Raw genomic sequence first — 22,022 nt, forward strand, 5'->3', positions numbered from 1 at the left:
CGTAGTACAGTACAGTGCAGACATTCGCGGGAGAAGCAGCAAATAGGGTGAACGCGAGTCCCCACGCACTGCGTAGGGACTCGCGTTAATCTAACAACAACAACAGTTGCAGTAGAAGGGATAATAATAATAATAATAATAATAATAATAATAATAATAATAATAATATGAATCAGAATTGATCCCCAAGGAGAAATTTATTTTTGTTACAATAACTGTGTAAATAATAGCCTATGTATGTGTACATACATTAGTTATTATTTTTATTTTAAATCTTCTCAAAACAGCCTGCCCTACACTTTACCCCCCGCCCCTCCCCCTCGCGTCGCTGCTGCTCAGCCTGCACGGACTTTCTTTCTATCTCCTCTACTCTCATAACTTTATGTGTTGAGATAATGGGGACGTGTGTTTGTTTTCATGTGGCTTGTTTTCATGGGATCGACAGTTCTTTTGACTGTACTGAATCACTAGAATCAGTGACTGACACAGCGCCACACTGTGGCCGCAGTTCAGTATGTGAACCGAATCACTACTGCAGTTCTTTTGACTGTACTGAATCACTAGAATCAGTGACTGACACAGCGCCACACTGTGGCCGCAGTTCAGTACGTGAACCGAATCACTTCTGCAGTTCTTTTGACTGTACTGAATCACTAGAATCAGTGACTGAGACAGCGCCACACTGTGGCCGCAGTTCAGTACGTGAACCGAATCACTTCTGCAGCAGCAGTACAGTTTAATTGCAAATCAGCATTATTATAATGATAGCTACTAAACAACATCAACAACAACAGTTGCAGTAGAATGGATAATAATAATAATAATAATATGAATCAGAATTGATCCCCAAGGAGAAATTTATTTTTGTTACAATAACTGTGTAAATAATAGCCTATGTATGTGTACATACATTAGTTATTATTTTTATTTTAAATCTTCTCAAAACAGCCTGCCCTACACTTTACCCCCGCCCCTCCCCCTCGCGTCGCTGCTGCTCAGCCTGCACGGATTTTCTTTCTGTCTCCTCTACTCTCATAACTTTATGTGTTGAGATAATGGGGACGTGTGTTTGTTTTCATGTGGCTTGAGTCAACATTAGCCGTTAGCTTGGAGAATGAATGGAGAACGGATGCCAATGGCATGAAACATATCCCCACGACGGGAGGAGAATCACTCGCGGCATTGGGGCAAGCAGAGCAGAGAGCGAGAGCGTTGTCGTTCACTGAGTGATTCATGTTGTTAATCCGCGGTGAACGAATCGTTCGCTCAGTCCCTCCCCCCGCCCTCTCATTGGCTGCGTAGTTCGCCGACGTCGAGGGTTCAGTGAGTCACAGAATGCGCCAGTTCCACTCATACCGGCATGGTCGCGGCGGAGCTCAACTGAACTGAGAAAGGAACGAATCAGTTCATGAAGTGATTCGGTTCAGTACGTTCACTCAAAAGATTCGTTCTTTCGAACGAATCGTTCGCGAACGACACAACACTATTGTTGTCCTCACTTGCTGTTGAGACATGCCGTGAGGAGATGAGCGTTTTTCTCTGCTCTCATGTTTTAAAGAGACTGTAACTGTGAAACGAGGTTATAAGTTACGCTTGTGCTGCTAATGTTGCTGACATGTTCATGTACACTTGTTTTGCTCAGAGTTTGAGCAAACGTTTTGCTAGTGTACTGTTAGGTAGCACTTCTCACTCACACAGTGGCTGCGGCACTTCATTGAAGTTTTCCCTCCATTTTAGACTGGTGTGCTGCAGAGTCGTGTGTTAATGCTGCTGCATTATTTCCTGTGTATTCCATACAGGTATGTTTCTGTTGCTCCCAAAACTTTATTCTATTTTTCTGTACTGTTTTAATTTATTGTTTATTTTCCTATTGTATAAAATATTTGACGGTGGTGTATTAATTTTCAGTGTATTAGTAATTGTGATGTATAAGTTTTGTGACATTTGTGAATGTTTTATATAGCATTTTTGGTCATTTAAACTCACTTGCTGTTGAGACACGCCGTGAGGAGACTGGTGTGCTGCAGAGTCGTGTGTTAATGCTGCTGCGTTATTTCCTGTGTATTTCATTCAGCAATAAATACGCCACCTGTAACGGCTAAAGGCAACCACCGAGTCCCCTTGTCTTCCAAGCAACACACAATGCAGACTCGATCCGGCTACAGTGGTACAACAGCAACATCGTGTAACATCTCACAGCAGGAAAGTCTGTTATCAAAATACCAATAGCCATATCATTGGTCCATAATCTGAAGGGTCCGACCCAATTAGGAAGCGGTGTTCTGTCCAAAGGAGCTGCCTGGTGTGGGTAAAGACTTTGTTAGTGTCAACATATATTTCGGTCATACGTGAGCAGTGGTTGTCCAAGTCTTTGCACCAAGTAGCACCTCACTTCTAGTACCCCCATAATGATGTCAAATACAGTCGCCTCGTAATAATTCAAAACAAGGCAGAGGTTCTAGTTAACAAGTGTATTCCCTGTTTTTGCCACTGTAACATTTACACACAGTCTGAACAGTAACACCGTTTGGATGTAGGAAAATAAAACACTGCCCTTCAATAATGACAATATTTAAGTGATTCGTACCACAGTTTGACGATGTCGACTTTTACAGCTTGCATTGAAATATATACATAAATATTAATAACAGGCATTCTACAGTGGGAGTGTTATTTGATATGTTAATTGGTGTTTGGAAACTTAAGGTAGCATTTTTTGACGCTAGCATAAATAGGTATAAACCGCTACCAAATGATGCAACTGGTAGCTTTTTTCCAGGAAAAACATCAGAAACAAAAATAGCAATACTTGGTTTACATTCTTGGCACAAAGTAGACAAAAATAGTACTCAAGTAAAAGTACTGTTACTCTAAAGTAGGGCGAAACTGACAACTATTTTGTTAGTCGATTAGTCATCAATTATTGTAACGATTAGTCGACTAGTCGGATAATAAAGTGTGTGTGTGTGTGTGTGTGTGTGTGTGTGTGTGTGTGTGTGTGTGTGTGTGTGTGTGTGTGTGTGTGTGTGTGTGTGTGTGTGTGTGTGTGTGTGTGTGTGTGTGTGTGTGTGTGTGTGTGTGTGTGTGTGTGAGTGTGTGTGTGTGTGTGTGTTGCCTTTTCTATCAGCTGGTTGTTGTTCTCTTTAATCTCAATGCTGATTGGAATTTCTGGGAACTTTTGGAACAGATCCTCCAGCAAAAGGAACTTCCTGTCTGCACCATGACTGTAGTGACCTGCTGGACAAAAGGCATGGCCAAGATGGTGACATCACACACACCACCATGTGTGAATGATCAACGACGGAGTGTCTCACCCGCATTGAAAGTCACCTCAAGTCTGTCCTTGTACAAAGGTAAATCCTACAAAAAATAAAGACAATGCTGAGTAATACATACATCAAACTTTATAGAAAAGTCAAATCTTTACATACAGTGGATTGTGGTCAAATATATGTGTTATTTTCAAAGTTATTTACAGGTTATAACTGGGTAATAATGTATAAATGCGTGATAGAGGCATAAAAAAGGACAGCGTGATAACACAGCACACATTACCACGTAGCGACAAGATGGCAGCGCCCTGAGTGGCTACAGAAGCACAAGCGTCGACTGTCAACATTCTTCCAAGTTCAGCCTCAAAACATGCAGCGAGGTGAACAAAAGTTATATACTGTATGATCGTAAATAGAATTATGTAAATGTGGCCTGGAAATAATTATGCAGCTTGCGACAGCTAGCTGAGACGACCTGCTAGCTGTTAGAGAGCGTCATAAAGTCCAACAGCGTTAGCCTGACCACCAAGCTAACGGCTAAACTTTGACTCGATTCCATTCGATGTATCTATCCTCGTTCTTTATCATTTATTAGTGGTGAATAATACAAACACACACACATATACATACATACATACATACATACATACATACATATATGTAATAGGGTCAATTATGTCTTGTAAAGAATGTATTTTATAATGCTTTATTATTGTTATAATTACACAAAATGTGTAAGTTACATGTAAATACCTGGATATTGTTCAATGTTTTGTCTATGTGGAACCATTGTCTCGTTGTCCCTCCTACTGCAATAATTACTGTGACACCTGTCTTTTTATATGCGTTGGACACGCCTTCCAACTTCCCTTTTGTACACGAAACGGGAGAGGTAGGCGTGCATGCGACGACAGAAATTGTATTGTCATGTTAAGAATTTAAGTTCACTATTTTTTTCTGTATTATATTTGTGTAGGGGCTCGACAATGGGAAAACAGTTATTGACGACAAGTGTGTATTCGGTTTATTATCAGGTATGTTTATTTCACTGTTGTACGCCCTTTTGTCCACGATAACGGGAGAGGGGCTCGACAATGGAAAAAAGTTATTGACGACAAGTGTGTATTCCGTTTATTATCAGTAAAGTGCAGCTGAGCAATCCATGGTGTTGGTCGTGATCCATTAAAGCCACACAACGCAGAGGAAAAGAACACCGGTTACACTTGGTGCCATACGACCCGTTGCATCGCCGACCAGCGCTCGTCTGGTACCCGGGAAGGCTGCTGGAGTTCCCGCCCGCTGCACTCGGCTGCTCCTCCCTCCCTCTCCCTTCCTGTCGCCGAGGACAACGGCGCGCGCTCCCGCGTGCGCGCGAGGTGTGCTGACAAATCACGCTGTTTTAAAGTGTGTGCGCGTGATTTAAGCTTGTTTATGTTTGTGCTGGTGACTTTATAATATCCAGCTGGTACATTGTATGAACATTTTTGTGACAGTTAGTCCTGTCATAGCAGAAAGAAAAGTGGTGAATGGGCAAGCCTGTTTGTATTAGTGTTTATTGAAGCCTTTTGATGGGGTTTTATTTTCTGTTCATCTATTAATCGGTGTGGGCTTATGAGAGGCTAGATACGCCCTAATAGCACTTGGGGGGAATTTTTTTTTTCATGCTACAGTGCTGTGCTATGTATTGATTTGTCAGGGGCTATTTACGGTGGGCTTTACAGTGAGTTTTTTTTTATGTGTCAACTTGTGTCACTATTGCCCTTGTTTTGCTATACTGCCTTCGTGGGGATTTCTCTTTGTTATAGTGAAATATTTGCATAGTATTCGAGATTCCTACAATGGCTGGTCGTGGGCATAGTGTCACATTTGGAATGGGGAGGGGTAGGTTGGTGTCAAGCAGTCCTAGCTTCATGATAGACCAACCAGTTTTTAACCCGCTACTGACCCCCATCTCTAGCTCTACGCCAGTTACTCAAGCAGTGCGTGAACCCACACAAGTCATATCTGTTGATGCTTTTGGAGAGATGATCACAACTTTAGCTAAACAGATAGGAGACAACATCTCTGCCAACATCAGCATGATGCACCAGCCAAGTGCATTTCAGCCTCAGTCCACCGCTGTGAGCCCTTCCTCCGGGCATGATGGTTCGCCACAAGTGAAAGTTGTTGTGCAGCCTGACGTCAAAGCACCACCTTACTTTAGGGGCGATAATGCTGATGTGTTCTCAATTCATGAATGGGTAGACATGATGAAATGTTACCTAAATAGAGTAAAATGTGACAGTCCTCCTGAAATGTTTGAGCTAATTATGTCCAGACTAACAGGCAAAGCGAGGGATGTTGTAAAGGTGTCGCTGCGCAGCCGCCCTGAACTGAATACAGCTGACCTGCCCACTGCAGTGTTTGACATTTTGAAAGGTAACTTCAGTGAGCTATCATATTCTAACTTGCCTATGAAAGACTTTTACTGCAATATTCCCCATTCTGGTGAGAGTGCTATGGACTACTGGATCCGTCTTAACAAGTCCATTGATGCTGCTGATGAGTGTCTCCATAGGCGGGGCAAATGTTGAGGACCCCAGTGCTGAAGTTGTCATGATGTTTATTAACCACTGTCCTGACCCTCATCTTGCCTTGTTGTTTCAACTAAAGACGCCTGAGCAGTGGACTGCAGCTGAGGTTCAGGAGCGTCTGGATGCTCACATAAGAAAGGTTAAAACGACAGCAGCCCAGTCTCAATGTGTGATGGGCTTGTCAGCTTACAATCAAAGCCCAGTGACTGATTATTCTTCGCCGCAGGCCGTCTCGGTAGCATGCCAACAGTCGTTGCTGTCTGTTCCTCAACCTTCCCCTGGCCTTTCCTGCAGTCAGCCTCCTTCTGATGCACTTGTGTCTGTCGCACATCAGTCCACCTCCCCAATCCACCCATCTTCTGCTGTCAGTATGGCACCGGCCGCTTTTGACCCACCAGCTAACAACCCTGGTGCTCAAGTTGTGGCCATGTTTGATAAGGTTCTGTCCTTGTGCAATGCATCTTTGGCTAACAATCAAAGACCAGGGGGCCAAAGGTCAGGCACCCGTCAAACTGGTCAACCCAGAAACCATCAAAGTTCTGTGGCAGTCACGTGTCGAGTATGTACTTCCAGTGAACATTCAACTCATGCACACTGTAAGCTCTACAGATTGTGCCTAAACTGTTTGAGACCTGGTCACATGAAGTGTGAGTGCCCACAGGCCTCACATTCCCCGGCTATACCGCCATCTTTTCCACCCAATGCTGATTTAAACTAACCCGCCTGTGTAGTGAGAAGGGTAGCATGGGCGAAGCTAGTAGCACCCTCAGTGAAAATGAAGATGTGCAATTGACCTATGTGAACTGTTGTAGTAGCCTTTCTGACGACAAAACAGTGATTGTTGTGGGTTCCCATAGAGTGGAAGGAGCTAGTGAGTTGTTTTATGCTCCAGTGTCTGTGGGGGGCCAGTCTGTTTTAAGAGGGATGCTCGATTCCGGTAGCATGTCATGCACGCTAAATGTGGAGGCGGAGTCAAAGCTTAGAGCTGTTGGGCTACTCCCTAGTTCTCGGCCTGTGCCGGAGAAGGTGGTCCTTGTTGGCTGTGGTGGCCTTATGACACAACCCAGGTGCATTTATGACCTTGAAATTGAAGTTTATGGGTCTAAGTTCATTGTGCCAACTTAACTTGTTCCGGGGCAGAAAGATGAGATGATCATTGGGACCAATGTCATAAGACCCATTATACAGGCAATGAAGTCTGATAATAAGTACTGGCAGCTGGTCTGCTCCAATACTTCTGACCCCAATTGTGAACAGTTTCTTGGACTACTCAGCTGCATTACACGCTGGTCTGGTCCCGAAATGCCTGAACAAGTTGGTACAGTCAAGCTAAGACAATCTGTCACTCTTGCACCTCAGGGAGAGTCTCTAGTTTGGGGGAAGCTGCCCAGCAGTGCTTCTGTGTCACCTGGGAGCACTGTCATTGTGGAGCCCACCTCTTCCCGTTCAACCCCTAGAGACATCATTGTTGGGCGGGTCGTGACACCCATGTGGGGTGATCGTTGGGTCCCAATGAAGATCTTGAACCCAACAAAGAGACCTGTGACACTGCGCCGTAACGCCAAGGTAGCAGATGTTTTTCCTTGTATTGCAATGGAAGACCTTCCTTTGTCACAGCAGACCTGTGAGGGAAGTGACCCAGCCTCCAAGTCAGGTACCACCTCTAATCCCCTTCAGCAGCTTAAAGACTGCGGATTGGCGGATGTTGATCTTGAAGGCTGTGAAGTATCAGAGGAATGGAAACAGCGACTGGCTGAACTGGTCCTCACCTACAAAGATGTGTTTTCTAAAGACAAGCTGGACTGTGGTGAAGCAAAGGATTTTGTCCACCGAATCCACCTCACTGATGATCGCCCTTTTAGACTCCCCTATCGCCGTGTCCCTCCAGCTCACTATCATAAGCTGAGAGAGGTGCTGTCTGAGATGGAGTTTAAAGGAATCATCAGCAAGTCAGTCAGTGAGTATGCCTCACCACTTGTTCTCGTCTGGAAGAAGTCAGGGGAGTTGAGGATCTGCACGGACTTCCGCTGGCTTAACGCCAAGACCGTGAAGGATGCACACCCGCTACCCCACCAGGCTGACTGTCTTGCCGCCCTTGGTGGAAATGCCTTTTCCAGTACCATGGATCTCACATCGGGGTTTTACAACGTCCCCCTCCATGAGTCTGACAGGCGGTATACGGCCTTCACAACACCCTTAGGCCTATACGAGTACAACAGACTTCCCCAGGGCTTGTGCAACAGTCCCGCATCCTTTATGCGGATGATGATCAGCATCTTTGGGGACTTGAACTTCTCCAGCCTCCTCTGCTATTTGGATGACCTGCTTGTGTTTGCTCCATCCGAAGAGGAAGCCCTGAAGCGGCTGGAGAGTGTCTTCCTGCGTCTCAGAACCAACAACCTGAAACTGGCGCAGAGGAAGTGCTACTTCTTGCGTAGAACCGTGAATTTTCTGGGTCATGTAGTGAACAGCGGTGGTGTTGCAGTCGACCAGGAGAAAGTCAAAGTCATCTCCGCTTTTGAAAAAAAAGATCTTATGGAGGATGACGGCTGCACCCCATCACAGCGGAAAGTCAAGTCCTTCCTTGGCATGGTGCTGTACTACCAGCATTTCATCCCTGGCTGTTCTTCTCCTGCAAAGCCACTTTACACATTGACTGCAGGACAGAAGAGGAGTGCCAAGGGCTCCTTTGGGCGGAGAAGAGCAGGCACCTTCAGAAAACTGACTCCTCAGGACTGGACTTCTGCTTGTGAGAAGGCGTTTGAGGATCTGAAGAGTGCACTTCTTAATAGTGTGGTGCTGGCACACCCAGACTTTGAAAGGCCCTTCATCCTCTGCACCGATGCATCCCTTGATGATCTGGGTGCAGTCCTGTCCCAGGTCCCTGATGGCGAAGAAAGAGCGAGACCCATTGCTTTTGCAAGCAAAACTCTCAGCCGCAGCCAAGTCAACTACCCTGCTCACAGACTGGAGTTCTTAGCCCTTAAATGGGCAGTTTGTGATAAATTCAGCCAGTGGCTCAAGGGTCACAGGTTTACTGTCTGGTCGGATAACAACCACCTCACTCACATCCTGACTAAGCCCAAACTAGATGCCTGTGAGCAGCGGTGGGTCTCCAAGTTGGCTCCATATGCACTCAGTAGAGACCCATTTGTGGCTCCTTTGAGGGAGCGGCTGCTGGGTGAGCCCTATGCTAAGCTGCTGAATCGGGTCTGTGATGTCAGTGATGGATGTGTGCAGGATGCGTTCCGCTTCACTTGCCAGCCACAATCACTGAGGTGTCATCCTCACATTGACACCATTGAAAGTTCAATGTCTGAAGAAGATGTCTCTTCTATCCTTTCTTCTTTGGATGAATGGGACAGTGCTCCTCGCCAGCGTGCTACCTCACTAGCTGATCACCTCACAACATTACAACCTCCTGGCCAAGACACTTTGCCTTCCCTATCACTTGCTGACCTTCAGTCTCACCAACAAAGAGACCCAGTCATCTTAACACGCGAAGTCCCAGAGAAGGGTCAATTGACATTTTTACCTAGAAAACACACAAGAGGGTCATTTGACCCCTAGTCCCCCCTGTGGACACTCCTTTTGTTATGAAAATGTGGCTGTTAGTGGCACACGGCAGGGGGCCACTTGAGCCTGTGTGGGGGAGGGGACCTTACAGCTCAAGCTTTAGTTCTGAGGTAGGTTGTGTGTGTTTTTGCAAGGATCAACAGAATGAAGGGATCAACACTCTGACATTTATTGTTAAAAAAAATACAAAACAAAACATATTTACAAAGAATGAAAAAGCAACTGTTTTCCCAGTTTTGGTGTGGAGGGTTGTTGCAGAAGCAATTGTTATTTTTGTGTGCCAAAAATAGTTTAAAAAAAAAAATTTACAAAGAAAAAAGCATATTTACAAAGAATGAAAAACCATGTCCATGTAAACGTGACTGACATACATTTGAGCAGTCACTCACAATCCTGGCACTGCCATTGCTCCTTTCGGCATTTCCCACATGTATAATTTTTCTGTCTACCTAGACAAACTGCCCCTAACAGCCTCATTACCATAACAAAATGAGTGATTAGTGTATTCGGGAAAAGCGTCGGGCCAAATGACCCCTCTCTGGGTCTTCTAGGTAGACAGAAAAATGCTGGGACTTCTAGTGTTAAGAGCTACTTATTATGTTGACAGAAAACGCAGGCCCTCCAGACGCGAACGTTGTAATGAAAATCAGACAACTCTGAGAGTCTTGAAACAGTGGGATAGGCTGATGCTTCTGGATGGCATCCTCTATAGAGTCACAAAGGACACTTTGATCAAGAAGAAGAGGTACCAGTTTGTTGTGCCGGAGTCCTTGAAGGCGGACGCACTGTCTGGCGTTCATGACCAAGCTGGTCATCAAGGTCAGCCCCGCACTCTTGCTTTAGCTCGCCACCGCTTTTTCTGGTATGACATGGAGAAGGATGTCCGCAGTTACGTGAAACAGTGCCGCAGGTGTGTCCTTAGCAAGACCCCCGAGCCTTCAGCAAGGACCTCGCTACAAAGCATCAAGACCTCTGCTCCCCTAGAGCTTGTGTGTGTTGACTTTTGGACAGCCACAACAAATCTGTGGATGTTCTTGTAGTCACTGATCACTTTACGAAATTGGCACATGCTTTTCCTTGTCAGGACCAGACTGCAAAGAGGGTTGCTAGGAAATTATGGGACAGCTTCTTCTGCATTTACGGCTTCCCCCAGCGCCTTCATTCAGACCAGGGTGCAAATTTTGAAAGTGAACTGATTGCTGAACCCTTGATGTTGTCAGGAGTTGTCAAGTCTCACACTTCTCCCTACCACCCTATGGGAAACGGTGGGACGGAGCGGTTTAACCGCACCTTGGGCAACATGTTGAGATCATTGCCCCCTCGCTCCAAGCAGAAATGGCCCCAAATGATCCAGACAATGACTTTTGTGTATAATTGCACTGTGCATGAGACGACTGGGTTTGCGCCTTTTTATTTGATGTTTGGGAGAACCCCGAGATTGCCGGTAGATCTCCTCTTTAAGAATGTGTTTCGGGATGAGACTGTGTGTGACTATAACATATGTAAAGTCCCTTTTAGAGGACCTGCATTGTGCCATGACGCTTGCCCAGAAGAACTGCTCTGCTGAGCAGAAGCATCAGAGCAACCAGTACAACAGAAAGGTCAAAGGTCAGCCTCTTTCACTTGGCGACCAGGTGCTGTTGGCAAACAAAGGTGTCAAAGGGAAGCGTAAACTTTCTGACAAGTGGTTGCCTGTTATACACACTGTGGTGGCCTCAAAACCCGACCTGCACATCTACCGGATCAAGCATCCAGAGGGGAATGAACGGGTTGTTCACCGTAACCTGTTGCTCCAGGTTAACTTCCTGCCATTAGACGGAGCTTTGGATGGTGATGCTGGACCAGTGGTCATGCCTGCCACAGCAGTATTTGATGGGTGTGAGTCAGAGGTGTCGGATGCGGCAGCTGCAACTGTTGGGACATCCCATGCTGGTTCCCTCTTGAGTGCTGATGCTTGTGATGATGGCCGTACTGCCTCATGGGTCCATGAGCAGTCTTCCTTTGATGAGCCTCAGTGTTCAGAGTCCGCTGAAGTATTCTCCCCTACAGACAGTGGCCATATTGCTGCTCTGGATCCCCCGATAGCTCTACCTGCTCCCTCACTGCAATTAGTCCCAGTTGGTCCACCTCAAGCATCTGGTGCTGAGAACCAATTTGCCTCACGGTTTGGCAGAGTCATTAAACCTGTTTACCGTTTAATAGAGTCCATGGTTCAACTTGAGTCCATATTAGGGGTCGAGCCAGGCTCCCATACTGTTATTAATGTGTGAGATATGACCAGAAAGCTGTTTTATGCTGCTCTTTGTGTGGACACAATGTTCTGAAAAACTAATTTTTCCCTACTCACCCAAAATGTTTGGCCTGTGTATGTGTGGTGTATAAGGCACCTCATCTTGTCTATAGAGTACTATGAGTTCTTGCTAGGCGCCAAGCAAGTCTCTTGTTCTCTTATCCTTTAAATAGGAAGCGTGCATTGCTGTTTAATGCAAATTTGTGATTTTCATGGCCATTGTGTTTACACATGTGTACTGTTCTTGCAAACCAGACTTTTGTGTAATTCTTGGGGGGTGAGTGTAACAGGGTCAATTATGTCTTGTAAATAATGTATTTTATAATGCTTTATTGTTGTTATAATTACACAAAATGTGTAAGTTACATGTAAATACCTGGATATTGTTCAATGTTTTGTCTATGTGGAACCATTGTCTCGTTGTCCCTCCTACTGCAATAATTACTGTGACACCTGTCTTTTTATATGCGTTGGACACGCCTTCCAACTTCCCTATTGTCCACGATAACGGGAGAGGTAGGCGTGCATGCGACGACAGAAATTGTATTGTCATGTTAAGAATTTAAGTTCACTATTTTTTTCTGTATTATATTTGTGTAGGGGCTCGACAATGGGAAAAAAGTTATTGACGACAAGTGTGTATTCTGTTTATTATCAGGTATGTTTATTTCACTGTTGTACGCCCTTTTGTCCACAATAACGGGAGAGGGGCTCGACAATGGAAAAAAGTTATTGACGACAAGTGTGTATTCTGTTTATTATCAGTAAGTGCAGCTGAGCAATCCATGGTGTTGGTCGTGATCCATTAAAGCCACACAACGCAGAGGAAAAGAACACCGGTTACATATATACACACACACACACACGTATCTTAACGATTAGTCATATATACGTGTGTGTGTGTGTGTGTAATTTTGTGCCCCTAAATGTATTAGTGGCTGCCCACCCGAAGTAAATGAGTAAATGGGGAAACACTGAAGGTCATTCAACTTGGACCACACTCTCTCCTCCCACCTGCAGCCTGAGTGAGGAGATGGTGACGTCATGTCCCGTCTGCCTGAGTAGATTCTCATCATGTGACACAACCACATGTCCGTCGCGCGTCACATGACAGTCCAGTTCTAGCATCTGTGTTCCCTGCTTCACTGCACTGCACGCCAGGGGAAAAAAATTTAAGTGGAAAACAATGTAAATAGAAAATAAAGTGGAAAACAAAATAAGTACAAAACAAAGTAAGTAGAAGACAAAGTAAGTAGAAAACAGTCAGTAGAAAAGTAAAAAGTAGAAGACAAATTAAGTCAGTAGAAAAGTAAATAAGTAGGAAACAATGAAAGTAGAAAACAAAGCAGAAAACACAAGTAGAAAACAAAGTAAGTAGAAAAGTAAATAAGTAGAAAACAAAGTCAGTAGAAAACAAAGTCAGAAGACAAAATAAGTAGAAACGCAAATTAGTAGAAAACAAAGTCAGTAGAAAACTAAAGTAGAAAACAAAGTCAGGAGAAGACAAAATAAGTAGAAAAAAAGTCAGTACAAAACCAAGTCAGGAGAAGACAAAATAAGTAGAAACGTAAATAAGTAGAAATCAAAGTCAATAGAAAACTAAATAAGTAGAAGACAAAGTAGAAAACAAAATAAGTATAAGAAAAAATAAGTACAAAACAAAGTCAGAAAAGTACATATGTTTGAATTTAGTGTGCAAGAAATACTCACTGAGTGAATGCCTCCATTGTGCTTTCTATCTTCTCTCCACATCCTGGTAACAACAAGTTGACTTCTTTGAAATGAAGAGGCAGTTTGAACAAAGTTTCCAAGGTCAAACAAGAGTCATTATGGTTGGAAAGTGTTGTACTAAACCAGTCCTGCTTTAGTAAGTACCATACCATACCAACTTTATTTATAAAGCCCTTTAAAAAACAACCACTGTTGAAGAACAAAGGGCTGTACACCACAAAGAAATACAGGCAAAGGACGGACTAAAAAATACATTTAAAACAGAAGTAAAATACACATTGAAAAAGCAAATACAAATTACCCTAAAATCAATTTGTTAGATAAAAATCAGTTAAACAGTTAAACAATTTAAAGTCTCATGCTGGGTTAAAAGCCAGTGAATAAAAAAGGGTTTTAGGAAGGGTCTTAAAAATAGCCAAAGAAGGGGACTGTCTCACATGGAGAGGGAGATCGTTCCAGAGTTTGGGACCCGCAACAGAAGGCTCTAAGTAAGAATTGTTGTAGTTGTACTGTAAATGCTTTATGAACAATCCATACAAATAGAAATGCTATGACGGCTAGAAGACCAAAAAGCACTTTACCTTTCGGTTCAAACTTTAAAGAGCAGGAAACCCTTGTAGACATTCACCCAGCTGCACCTGCAGTGAGCCAACACGTCCAAAAGATGGCGTCATAGAGCCTATGTTTTATGTAAAACTATTTGCATTATGTTTGTCAGCAAAGACAAATCGCTTTATAAGCCGCAGGGTTCGAAGCGTAGGAACAAATCATTTGTGCTATTGATTATTCCATCCATCCATCAATCTTCTACCGCTTGTCCCTTACGAGGTCACGGGGGTGCTGGAGCCTATCTCAGCTGCATTCGGGCGGAAGGCGGGGTACGCCCTGGACAAGTCGCCACCACACCGCAGGGCCAACACAGATACAGACAACATTCACACTCACATTCACAAACTAGGGCAAATTTAGTGTTGCCAATCAACCTATCCCCAGGTGCCTGTCTTTGGAGGTGGGAGAAAGCTGGAGCAGCTTCCACGCAGTCACGGGGAGTACATGCAAACTCCACACAAAGATCCCGAGCCCAAGATCGAACCCAGGACCAGAGCCGGCCCAAGGCATAAGCGTACTAAGCGCTTGCTTAGGGCCCCGTGGCCACCAGGGGGCCCCCAAAAGCAATTAACAAAAAATTTGTATTTTTTATTTTTTGCATGTACGAGTCTGAGTCAGACTCGTACATGACAGTGATTAGTATTAATAACAAAGTCGGCCATCAGATTTCTTACAGTGAGGTCATAAATGACTTTGCCTCCAGAAAAGCCAGGAAGCACAGGTTTTAAGGAGTGGGTGGAGTGGTGTAGGTGGTGAAGAACAGAGGAACAAAACTGTGATGCGATGGTCAAATGTGTGAATTAAGGACCTTAATTTAAGGCAGCGGTCACCAACGCGGTGCCCGCGGGCACCAGATGAGTCGCCCGCGGGCCTGTTCTAAAAAAAAAAAAAATTTTAATTTTTTTTTTAATTTTATTTTATTTTATTTTTTTAATTAAATCTACATAGAAAAAACACAAGATACACTTTCAATCAGTGCATCAACCCAAACAACCTCCCCCATGCACACTCATCCACACCCACTCACACAAAAGGGGTTATTTCTTTCTGCTACCAATATTCTGGTTCCCACAACATAGACAACACATCTGCAAGGGACACAGTCCCTGAAGCACACATGGTTGTATAGGCTGCTGGTCCACTAACATTTTCATTAATTACTATTTTTTTATGTAATTATTTTTATATTGTTTTACTTTCTTTTTTATCCAAGAAAATGTTTTTTTATTTATTTATCTTATTTTATTTTATTTTTTTAAAAAGGGCCTTATCTTCAACAGACCAGGTTGTCAATGAAATTAGATTTGTTTAAAGGGTTTTTTAAACCAGGCCCAGTCCAGATAATGTCCAAGTCGGACTCCGCAACACACACATGTACACAGAAAAAAATTAGGGAACACAACAGATTGCATTTTCAAAATAAGCATTTATGTACAGTCCAGATTATGTCCAGGTCACTCAAATGAGAGAACACAACAACAGATATCATATAATCTATAAACATAATTATACTTTCAAAATAAGCCTTTGAGGACTTCTCATCTTTTTTTTAATGTTTTTTGGCATCATTATCGTTTTCAACCATGTAACTTTCTAAAGTTAGAAAATACTGAATAAATGTTTTAAAGAAAGTAATACTAAGTGAATATCTGTTTTTGGCCTTAAAAATAAACATTTTACCGAGTACTATAATTAAATTGACTAAATCATGATTGTCAATGAACTCTCCTAAAATAACAGAAACCACATTAAGCTTCATAAACAAACCAATCCTTGAACACATTTTTTCAACTTCCACCCAAAACAAAGACACAATATGACAATACCAAAACAAATGCAGGGTGGATTCAGGCTCCTGACAACAAAATCGTCAATCATCTGACTCTCTCATATTCCATAATTTTAACATTTTCCCTGTGGGTAAGAAGTTATAAATAATTTTAATTTGAAAATAACGATTTTGCACATCGATAGTGGTTTTATATATTAGTTTGAATATGGCATCCCATGGCAACGGGCAGTCAAAAAAGTCCTCCCATTTTCCATTTGTGTTGTATGAGGCAGCCTTCAAACATTTCTTTATTAAATAAAAATTATATATTTTTCTTTTTAGTTCCTTTTTGCCAACTAGAATTTCTTATTAGAGGTTTACAAACTAATAATTTAGTAGTTCCATAATTAATTATTTGTTTCCATCTTTTCCCAATTACTCCAGTTAGTTGATAAAATGAAAAGCTTGAGCAAGCATCACCATACATAGCTCTAAATTCATCATACTTCATAATTTTACCATTCTCATTGATAATATCATTGACAAAAATGATTCCTCTTTCAAACATATTTTTCCAAAAGAAAGGCTTTCCATCTATTACAATATTAGAGTTCATCCATATTAACTCCTGCAAAATATCGTCTCTTTTTTCTGGCACAATAAATTGAAAACACCACTATGAGTGGATTGTTCCCTTTATGTTTCCCAGCAGACTCTCTGGGAGGGGATCACTTGTAAAAAAGGATACAATTTCTTTTGATACAGTACATGTTTTTTGTCCAACAGGACATTTGTGTACCACTCAATGTTTAAATACATCTTTGGAACAATTGATGCTTTTAAAGACAGACACATAGCTTCAAGGTTGAGAAGTTTCAGGCCCCCATATTCATACTCTTTGTACAAAACCTTTCTTTTAATCTTTTCTGGTTTGCCGTTCCAGACAAAATCGAAGACCCTCCGCTCATAAATCTTAAAAAAGTTTTGTGATGAGCTGGTAATGACAAAAACAAATAAATAAATTGAGGAATAATTAACGAGTTGGCAATAGACATTTTACCATACAAGGTTAGGGATTTCCCTTTCCATAATTGCATAATTTTGTCCAGCTTTCTTAGTCGATTATCATAATTTACTGAGCCTAGATCTTCCAGATTTTCTGGGACAACAACACCAAGTATGTTAACTGGTCCATCTGTCCACAAAACAGGCACTTTGCATTCCATTCGAAAGGACGTTCCCTTTAGATTTCCGATCCTTAACATTTTACATTTATCATAATTAAGCTTAAGGCCAGATTGCTGTGAAAATATGTCCAAAAGATTAAGAAGGTTCCGCAAACAATGAGGAAAAATCTTATCTTTGTGAATCAGCCTTTTCTGACATGAACTTCATCAAGAACAAACACAGAACACGCCTCACTGATGCACATCTGCAAGACTCACTCAGAGTTGCAGTGTCAAGTTACACACCAGAGTACAACACATTAGTTAACAGCATGCAATGCCAGGCTTCCCACTAACTGACAAAGAAACAGATAACAGATTTGGTGTCCAGTTCAAAGTGTGACATGATTTAAAAATTTGAGAGTTTACTTTTGTATTTTACATGAGTTATTATTTGTACAAACATGGTGCAAAGTAATTCCTGATTTGTTAAAAAATGTTAGTGGCTAGCTAGTTAAAATGGGATATTGTGATTTCACAAGACTGTCTTAGAAGTGATCATTTGAAAATGTTCAATTTGAAAAATGTGCACTTAGAGAAAATATAAAAATAAAGTGTTGCATATTGATATGTATCTGTTTCTATATATATTTATTGTGAGAAATCATTAAGATGATCAGTGTTCCCACAAAGATAAATATCATTAATTATTAATAATAAGAGTTAAAGGTAAATTGAGCAAATTGGCTACTTCTGGCAATTTATTTAAGTGTGTATCAAACTGGTAGCCCTTCGCATTAATCAGTACCCAAGAAGTAGCCCTTGGTTTCAAAAAGGTTGGTGACCCCTGATTTAAGGTAATTTATTTTTGATTTTTTTCCCCAAAAAATGTTTGCACATCGTTATGTACATTTACATAGTTTTAATATGTAGTAACTTTATACTTGTTTATAAACCGTTATGTTACCTTGTTTCTGGTAACTCTGTTCATTAATATTATTTAAGTATTTGCTTGATATTTAATTTAATATGTTGTTTTTTGTACAATTGAATTTGTTTAAGTGATTTTATTGTTGCACTTTGTTTTTCTTGCACTACAAATTATTTTTGCACATTGCTGTTTCAGGTTTTTGTTACCACAAATAATAAAGTGAATCAGAATCAGCTTTATTGTCCAGTTATATTTAACACATGTGGAATTTAACTTCAGTAGACTGCGCTCTCTTTGTACAAAGTAAACATTAAATATGAACAATTAACTAAAAATATAAACTAGTAATTAAAGACTAATATGTACAAGACTGATGAGACCAGATGACACTTTTACTGTAAATACAAAGCTTTATCACTTGGACTGTTCAACCCCAGGCCACTCTTGTAGCTGAATGTTTTCTACATTTTAAGATTAGGAACCATATGTGGCACTCTGGACATCATTCGTTCATTCATTGGTATTATTTATGTTCGTAACTGGGCCACCCCCATATCTTTATAAATGACATGTCATTTGTAAAGACATGCCAGGCTGACAATAGGATAATGTAAACACTGCCAGAGCCGCAATGAGTTTATAGTAGGTGTGTGAATGATCAACAATCAATATTATTGGCAGAAATAGAGGGCCCCAAAATCAAATTTTGCTTAGGGCCCCATGGAGGCTTGGGCCGGCACTGCCCAGGACCTTCGTATTGTGAGGCACATGTACTAACCCCTGTTCCACCGTGCTGCCTGCTATTGATTATTCCAGCAGGTGAAATGTAATCAGATGAGCACTATGACAGTATCAGTGCAGAGTACAGGTAGTGAGTGTGCCCCACACTCACTGAGGCATTGCCACAAGTTGAATTCCAACAATAACTCGCCCCTTCCCCGAACAAGCCTCCTACCTCCTCTGTGGGAGATGTGCGTGCAGTAGAAGGCCATGCGTTTCCTCCTGTGGAGAAGGTGGGGCTTCTTCAGCAGGAACCAGGAGGCCAGAAGGTACCCTCCCAATGCCAGGACCACGAAGAACCAAAAGCAGCTCATTTCCCCTTGGAGAAACAAGTCAACTTCCTGCGTGCACAATCTTCAGCGTGCAGAAGACAACTCGCTCCTCTGGCTTTTGGTGCAGCTAGAAAATGTTGCGGGACAGGTAGGACAGGCGCTGGCAGCTGTAAAGGTGAGTTAATGAAACACCAGCTCGTGACCAAGAGCTCACCTTTACCTTACCTGCAACAACACTCTCTGGAATGTCACACTTTTGTGTGGTCCTCGACCATTGCAGTCATTCATATCATAATAACACTCATGTAGATATGAGTGTTATTATGATATGAATGATATAATAATATACTCATATCATAATTTTCATATCTACGTTAAATAATCATATATTATAATTACAATAATATTCACAACATTACCATAGTAATATTCATATCTACATTAAGTAATCATATATTATAAAAACAATGGTCATAATATCATAATAATATTCATATCATATTATAATAATATTCATATATTATAATATTCAAATCTACTTTAAATATTCATATAATTTTAAAATATTTATATGATATAATATTCATATCAAGTATAATAATATGCATATCTGCATTAAATATTCATATCATATTATGGTAATATACATATCTACATTAAATATAAGTATATTATATTCACATCATTGTATGATGTTCATATCGACTTTAAATATATATTATAATAACAATATGCATATCTACAATAAATATTAATATATTATAATAAGATTCATTTAATATTCATATTAAATTATAATACACCCTGGACAACACAGATAGACAGACATTCACACACATTCACACACTAGGGCCAATTTTAGTGTTGCCAATCAACCTATCCCCAGGTGCATGTCTTTTGGAAGTGGGTGGGAGCCAGAGTACCCGGAGGGAACCCACGCAGTCACGGGGATGACATGCAAACTCCACACAGAAAGATCCCGAGCCCGGGATTGAACCCAGGACTACTCAGGACCTTCGTATTGTGAGGCAGACGCACTAACCCCTCTTCCACCGTGCTGCCCAATAATATTCATATCTACATTAAATATTCATATATTATATTAATAATATTCACATCATATTATGCTAATATTCATATCTACATTAAATATTCATATAATAATAATATTCATATATACTGAGATAGGCTCCAGCACCCACCGCGACCCCAAAAGGGACAAGCTGTTATGATCCGATGCTGGATCACATTCTGTTTACGTTTTCAAGTCACTTGTGTTTTCAGCACCTCTTGAGTTTGTTTGTTTCTGTTGCCATGACTGCATATTGCACACACCTGCCTCTGGTTAGTGTTCGGGTCGCTCACCTGTTGTCCGGGCACTAATCAGAGGGCTATTTAGTCTTTGCCCTGGCCTCACTCGGTCTGGCTTCCTAATTTGCTATTTGCAACAAATGACGACTTTTGTTACTTGCTCTGTACCTGCTAGCTCCCACGCTAGGCTCTTGTTACTTGCTAGCTCCCACTAGTGATGGGTCCGGCAACACCGATGCATCGGCGCATGCGTCGAGCTTATAGAGCGATACCCTGTGTCGGTGCGCGTATCGCTTTTAGAAAGTCACGTGACCGAACACGAGCTGTTTTGGTCACGTGACCGCTCATGAGCTGTTCTGGTCACGTGACCGCTCATGAACTGTATCGCACTGACGCCTGCGCGTCAAACTGTTTATTAGGAAGCGGCGCAATGCGTGTTGTTGACGAACACCGTTAGGGCCGCTTGTTGTCACTGTCACTCAAAGTTGCATTTCAAAATTACACAGAATAAATGTGTTTATTTTGTTTAGAATTCAGATGGGTTTGATTTGGTGCGCGGCATATATTGGCTGTGCGGCGCACGGTGTGCGCGGAGGACGCTTGAGTACTGCGCAATTGCGCAGGCGCGCACCTTAGAGGGAATGTTGCTCACAGGGCACAGAGGAGGCGTCAGTGCGATACAGTTCGCGTATCGGTCACGTGACCAAAGCAGCTCACGATCGGTCACGTGACTTTCTAAAAGCGGTACGCGCACCGACACAGGGTTTCGCTCTATGAGCTCGACGCATGCGCCTATGCATCTGTGTTGCAGGACCCATCACTACTGTTACTAGAGAGGGTACAGGAATTACGGCGTGGCGAAGTTGGTAGCGTGGCCGTGCCAGCAATCGGTTACTGGGGTTCAATCCCCACCTTCTACCATCCTAGTCATGATACATGTTCACATTATTTGACTGTATCTAAAAAAGATAAAAATATATTTTTATTTAAATGAAGATATGAAATAATCCTAAATGAAATACAATGACTTGGTTTATATTATTGTATATACTAGGTCATAAAATCAGTGTCAGTTGAGTCGGTCCATAGGTTGCCTGTAGGGATTTTTAATGTCCAGCAGATGTCAGTATTTAGTGACACAGTATCGACACAGTATCAATACAGTTTTGCAATGTGTCGAAACGCTTCATGAGGCCTCATCAACCCATCACTAGCTCCCACGCTAGCAAGTAACAAGAGCTATGAGCACGTTTTTCTTTGTTCCTTCTGATTTATTCCTTAAATAAATCATTTTCTTACCTGCACGCTGTGTCTGAAGCCCGTCTGCATTCCTGGGAGAACGAGCCCCGCATCACCATGCGCCCAGGTCATCACAGTAGGAAGCCAGACCGAGTGAGGCCAGGGCAAAGACTAAATAGCCCTCTGATTAGTGCCCGAACAACAGGTGAGCGTCCCGAACACTAACCAGAGGCAGGTGTGTGCAATATGCAGTCATGGCAACAGAAACAAACAAACTCAAGAGGTGCTGAAAACACAAGTGACTTGAAAACGTAAACAGAATGTGATCCGGGCATCGGATCATAACACAAGCGGTAAAAAATGAATGGATGGACATTAAGTATTAATATAATATATAATAACATTTATATCTACATTAAACATTCATATGGTATAATAATATTCATATCTATGTTAGATATTCACATAATATAATATTCATATCAACATTAAATATTCACA

At 42.0% G+C, this 22,022-nt stretch overlaps 1 protein-coding gene across 7 annotated transcripts in view; it reads right to left on the bottom strand.

Moving 5' to 3' along the window:
- The window catches only part of gdpd3a (glycerophosphodiester phosphodiesterase domain containing 3a), a 38,405-nt gene extending 16,740 nt beyond the window's left edge, over positions 1 to 21,665 (bottom strand). The window contains exons 1-6 of one of the 7 annotated variants that reach the window (XM_062036352.1): positions 21,582 to 21,659; positions 14,024 to 14,080; positions 13,422 to 13,464; positions 12,726 to 12,861; positions 3,315 to 3,360; positions 3,116 to 3,237 (exon numbers count right to left, since the gene is read on the bottom strand). In XM_062036352.1, coding sequence (XP_061892336.1) covers positions 3,116 to 3,237; positions 3,315 to 3,360; positions 12,726 to 12,861; positions 13,422 to 13,464; positions 14,024 to 14,066 — 390 coding nt within the window. In that variant the 5' untranslated portion in view covers positions 14,067 to 14,080; positions 21,582 to 21,659. Of the gene's footprint in view, positions 1 to 3,115; positions 3,238 to 3,314; positions 3,361 to 12,725; positions 12,862 to 13,421; positions 13,486 to 14,023; positions 14,081 to 18,874; positions 19,139 to 20,336; positions 20,359 to 21,581 lie in introns of those variants that run through there. The other 6 variants (XM_062036349.1, XM_062036350.1, XM_062036351.1 and 3 more) reach the window with 6 other exon arrangements.
- Between the last annotated feature and the right edge of the window lie 357 nt (positions 21,666 to 22,022).

This window comes from Entelurus aequoreus, linkage group LG25 (genome assembly GCF_033978785.1).
Source record: "Entelurus aequoreus isolate RoL-2023_Sb linkage group LG25, RoL_Eaeq_v1.1, whole genome shotgun sequence".
Lineage (NCBI taxonomy): Eukaryota > Metazoa > Chordata > Actinopteri > Syngnathiformes > Syngnathidae > Entelurus > Entelurus aequoreus.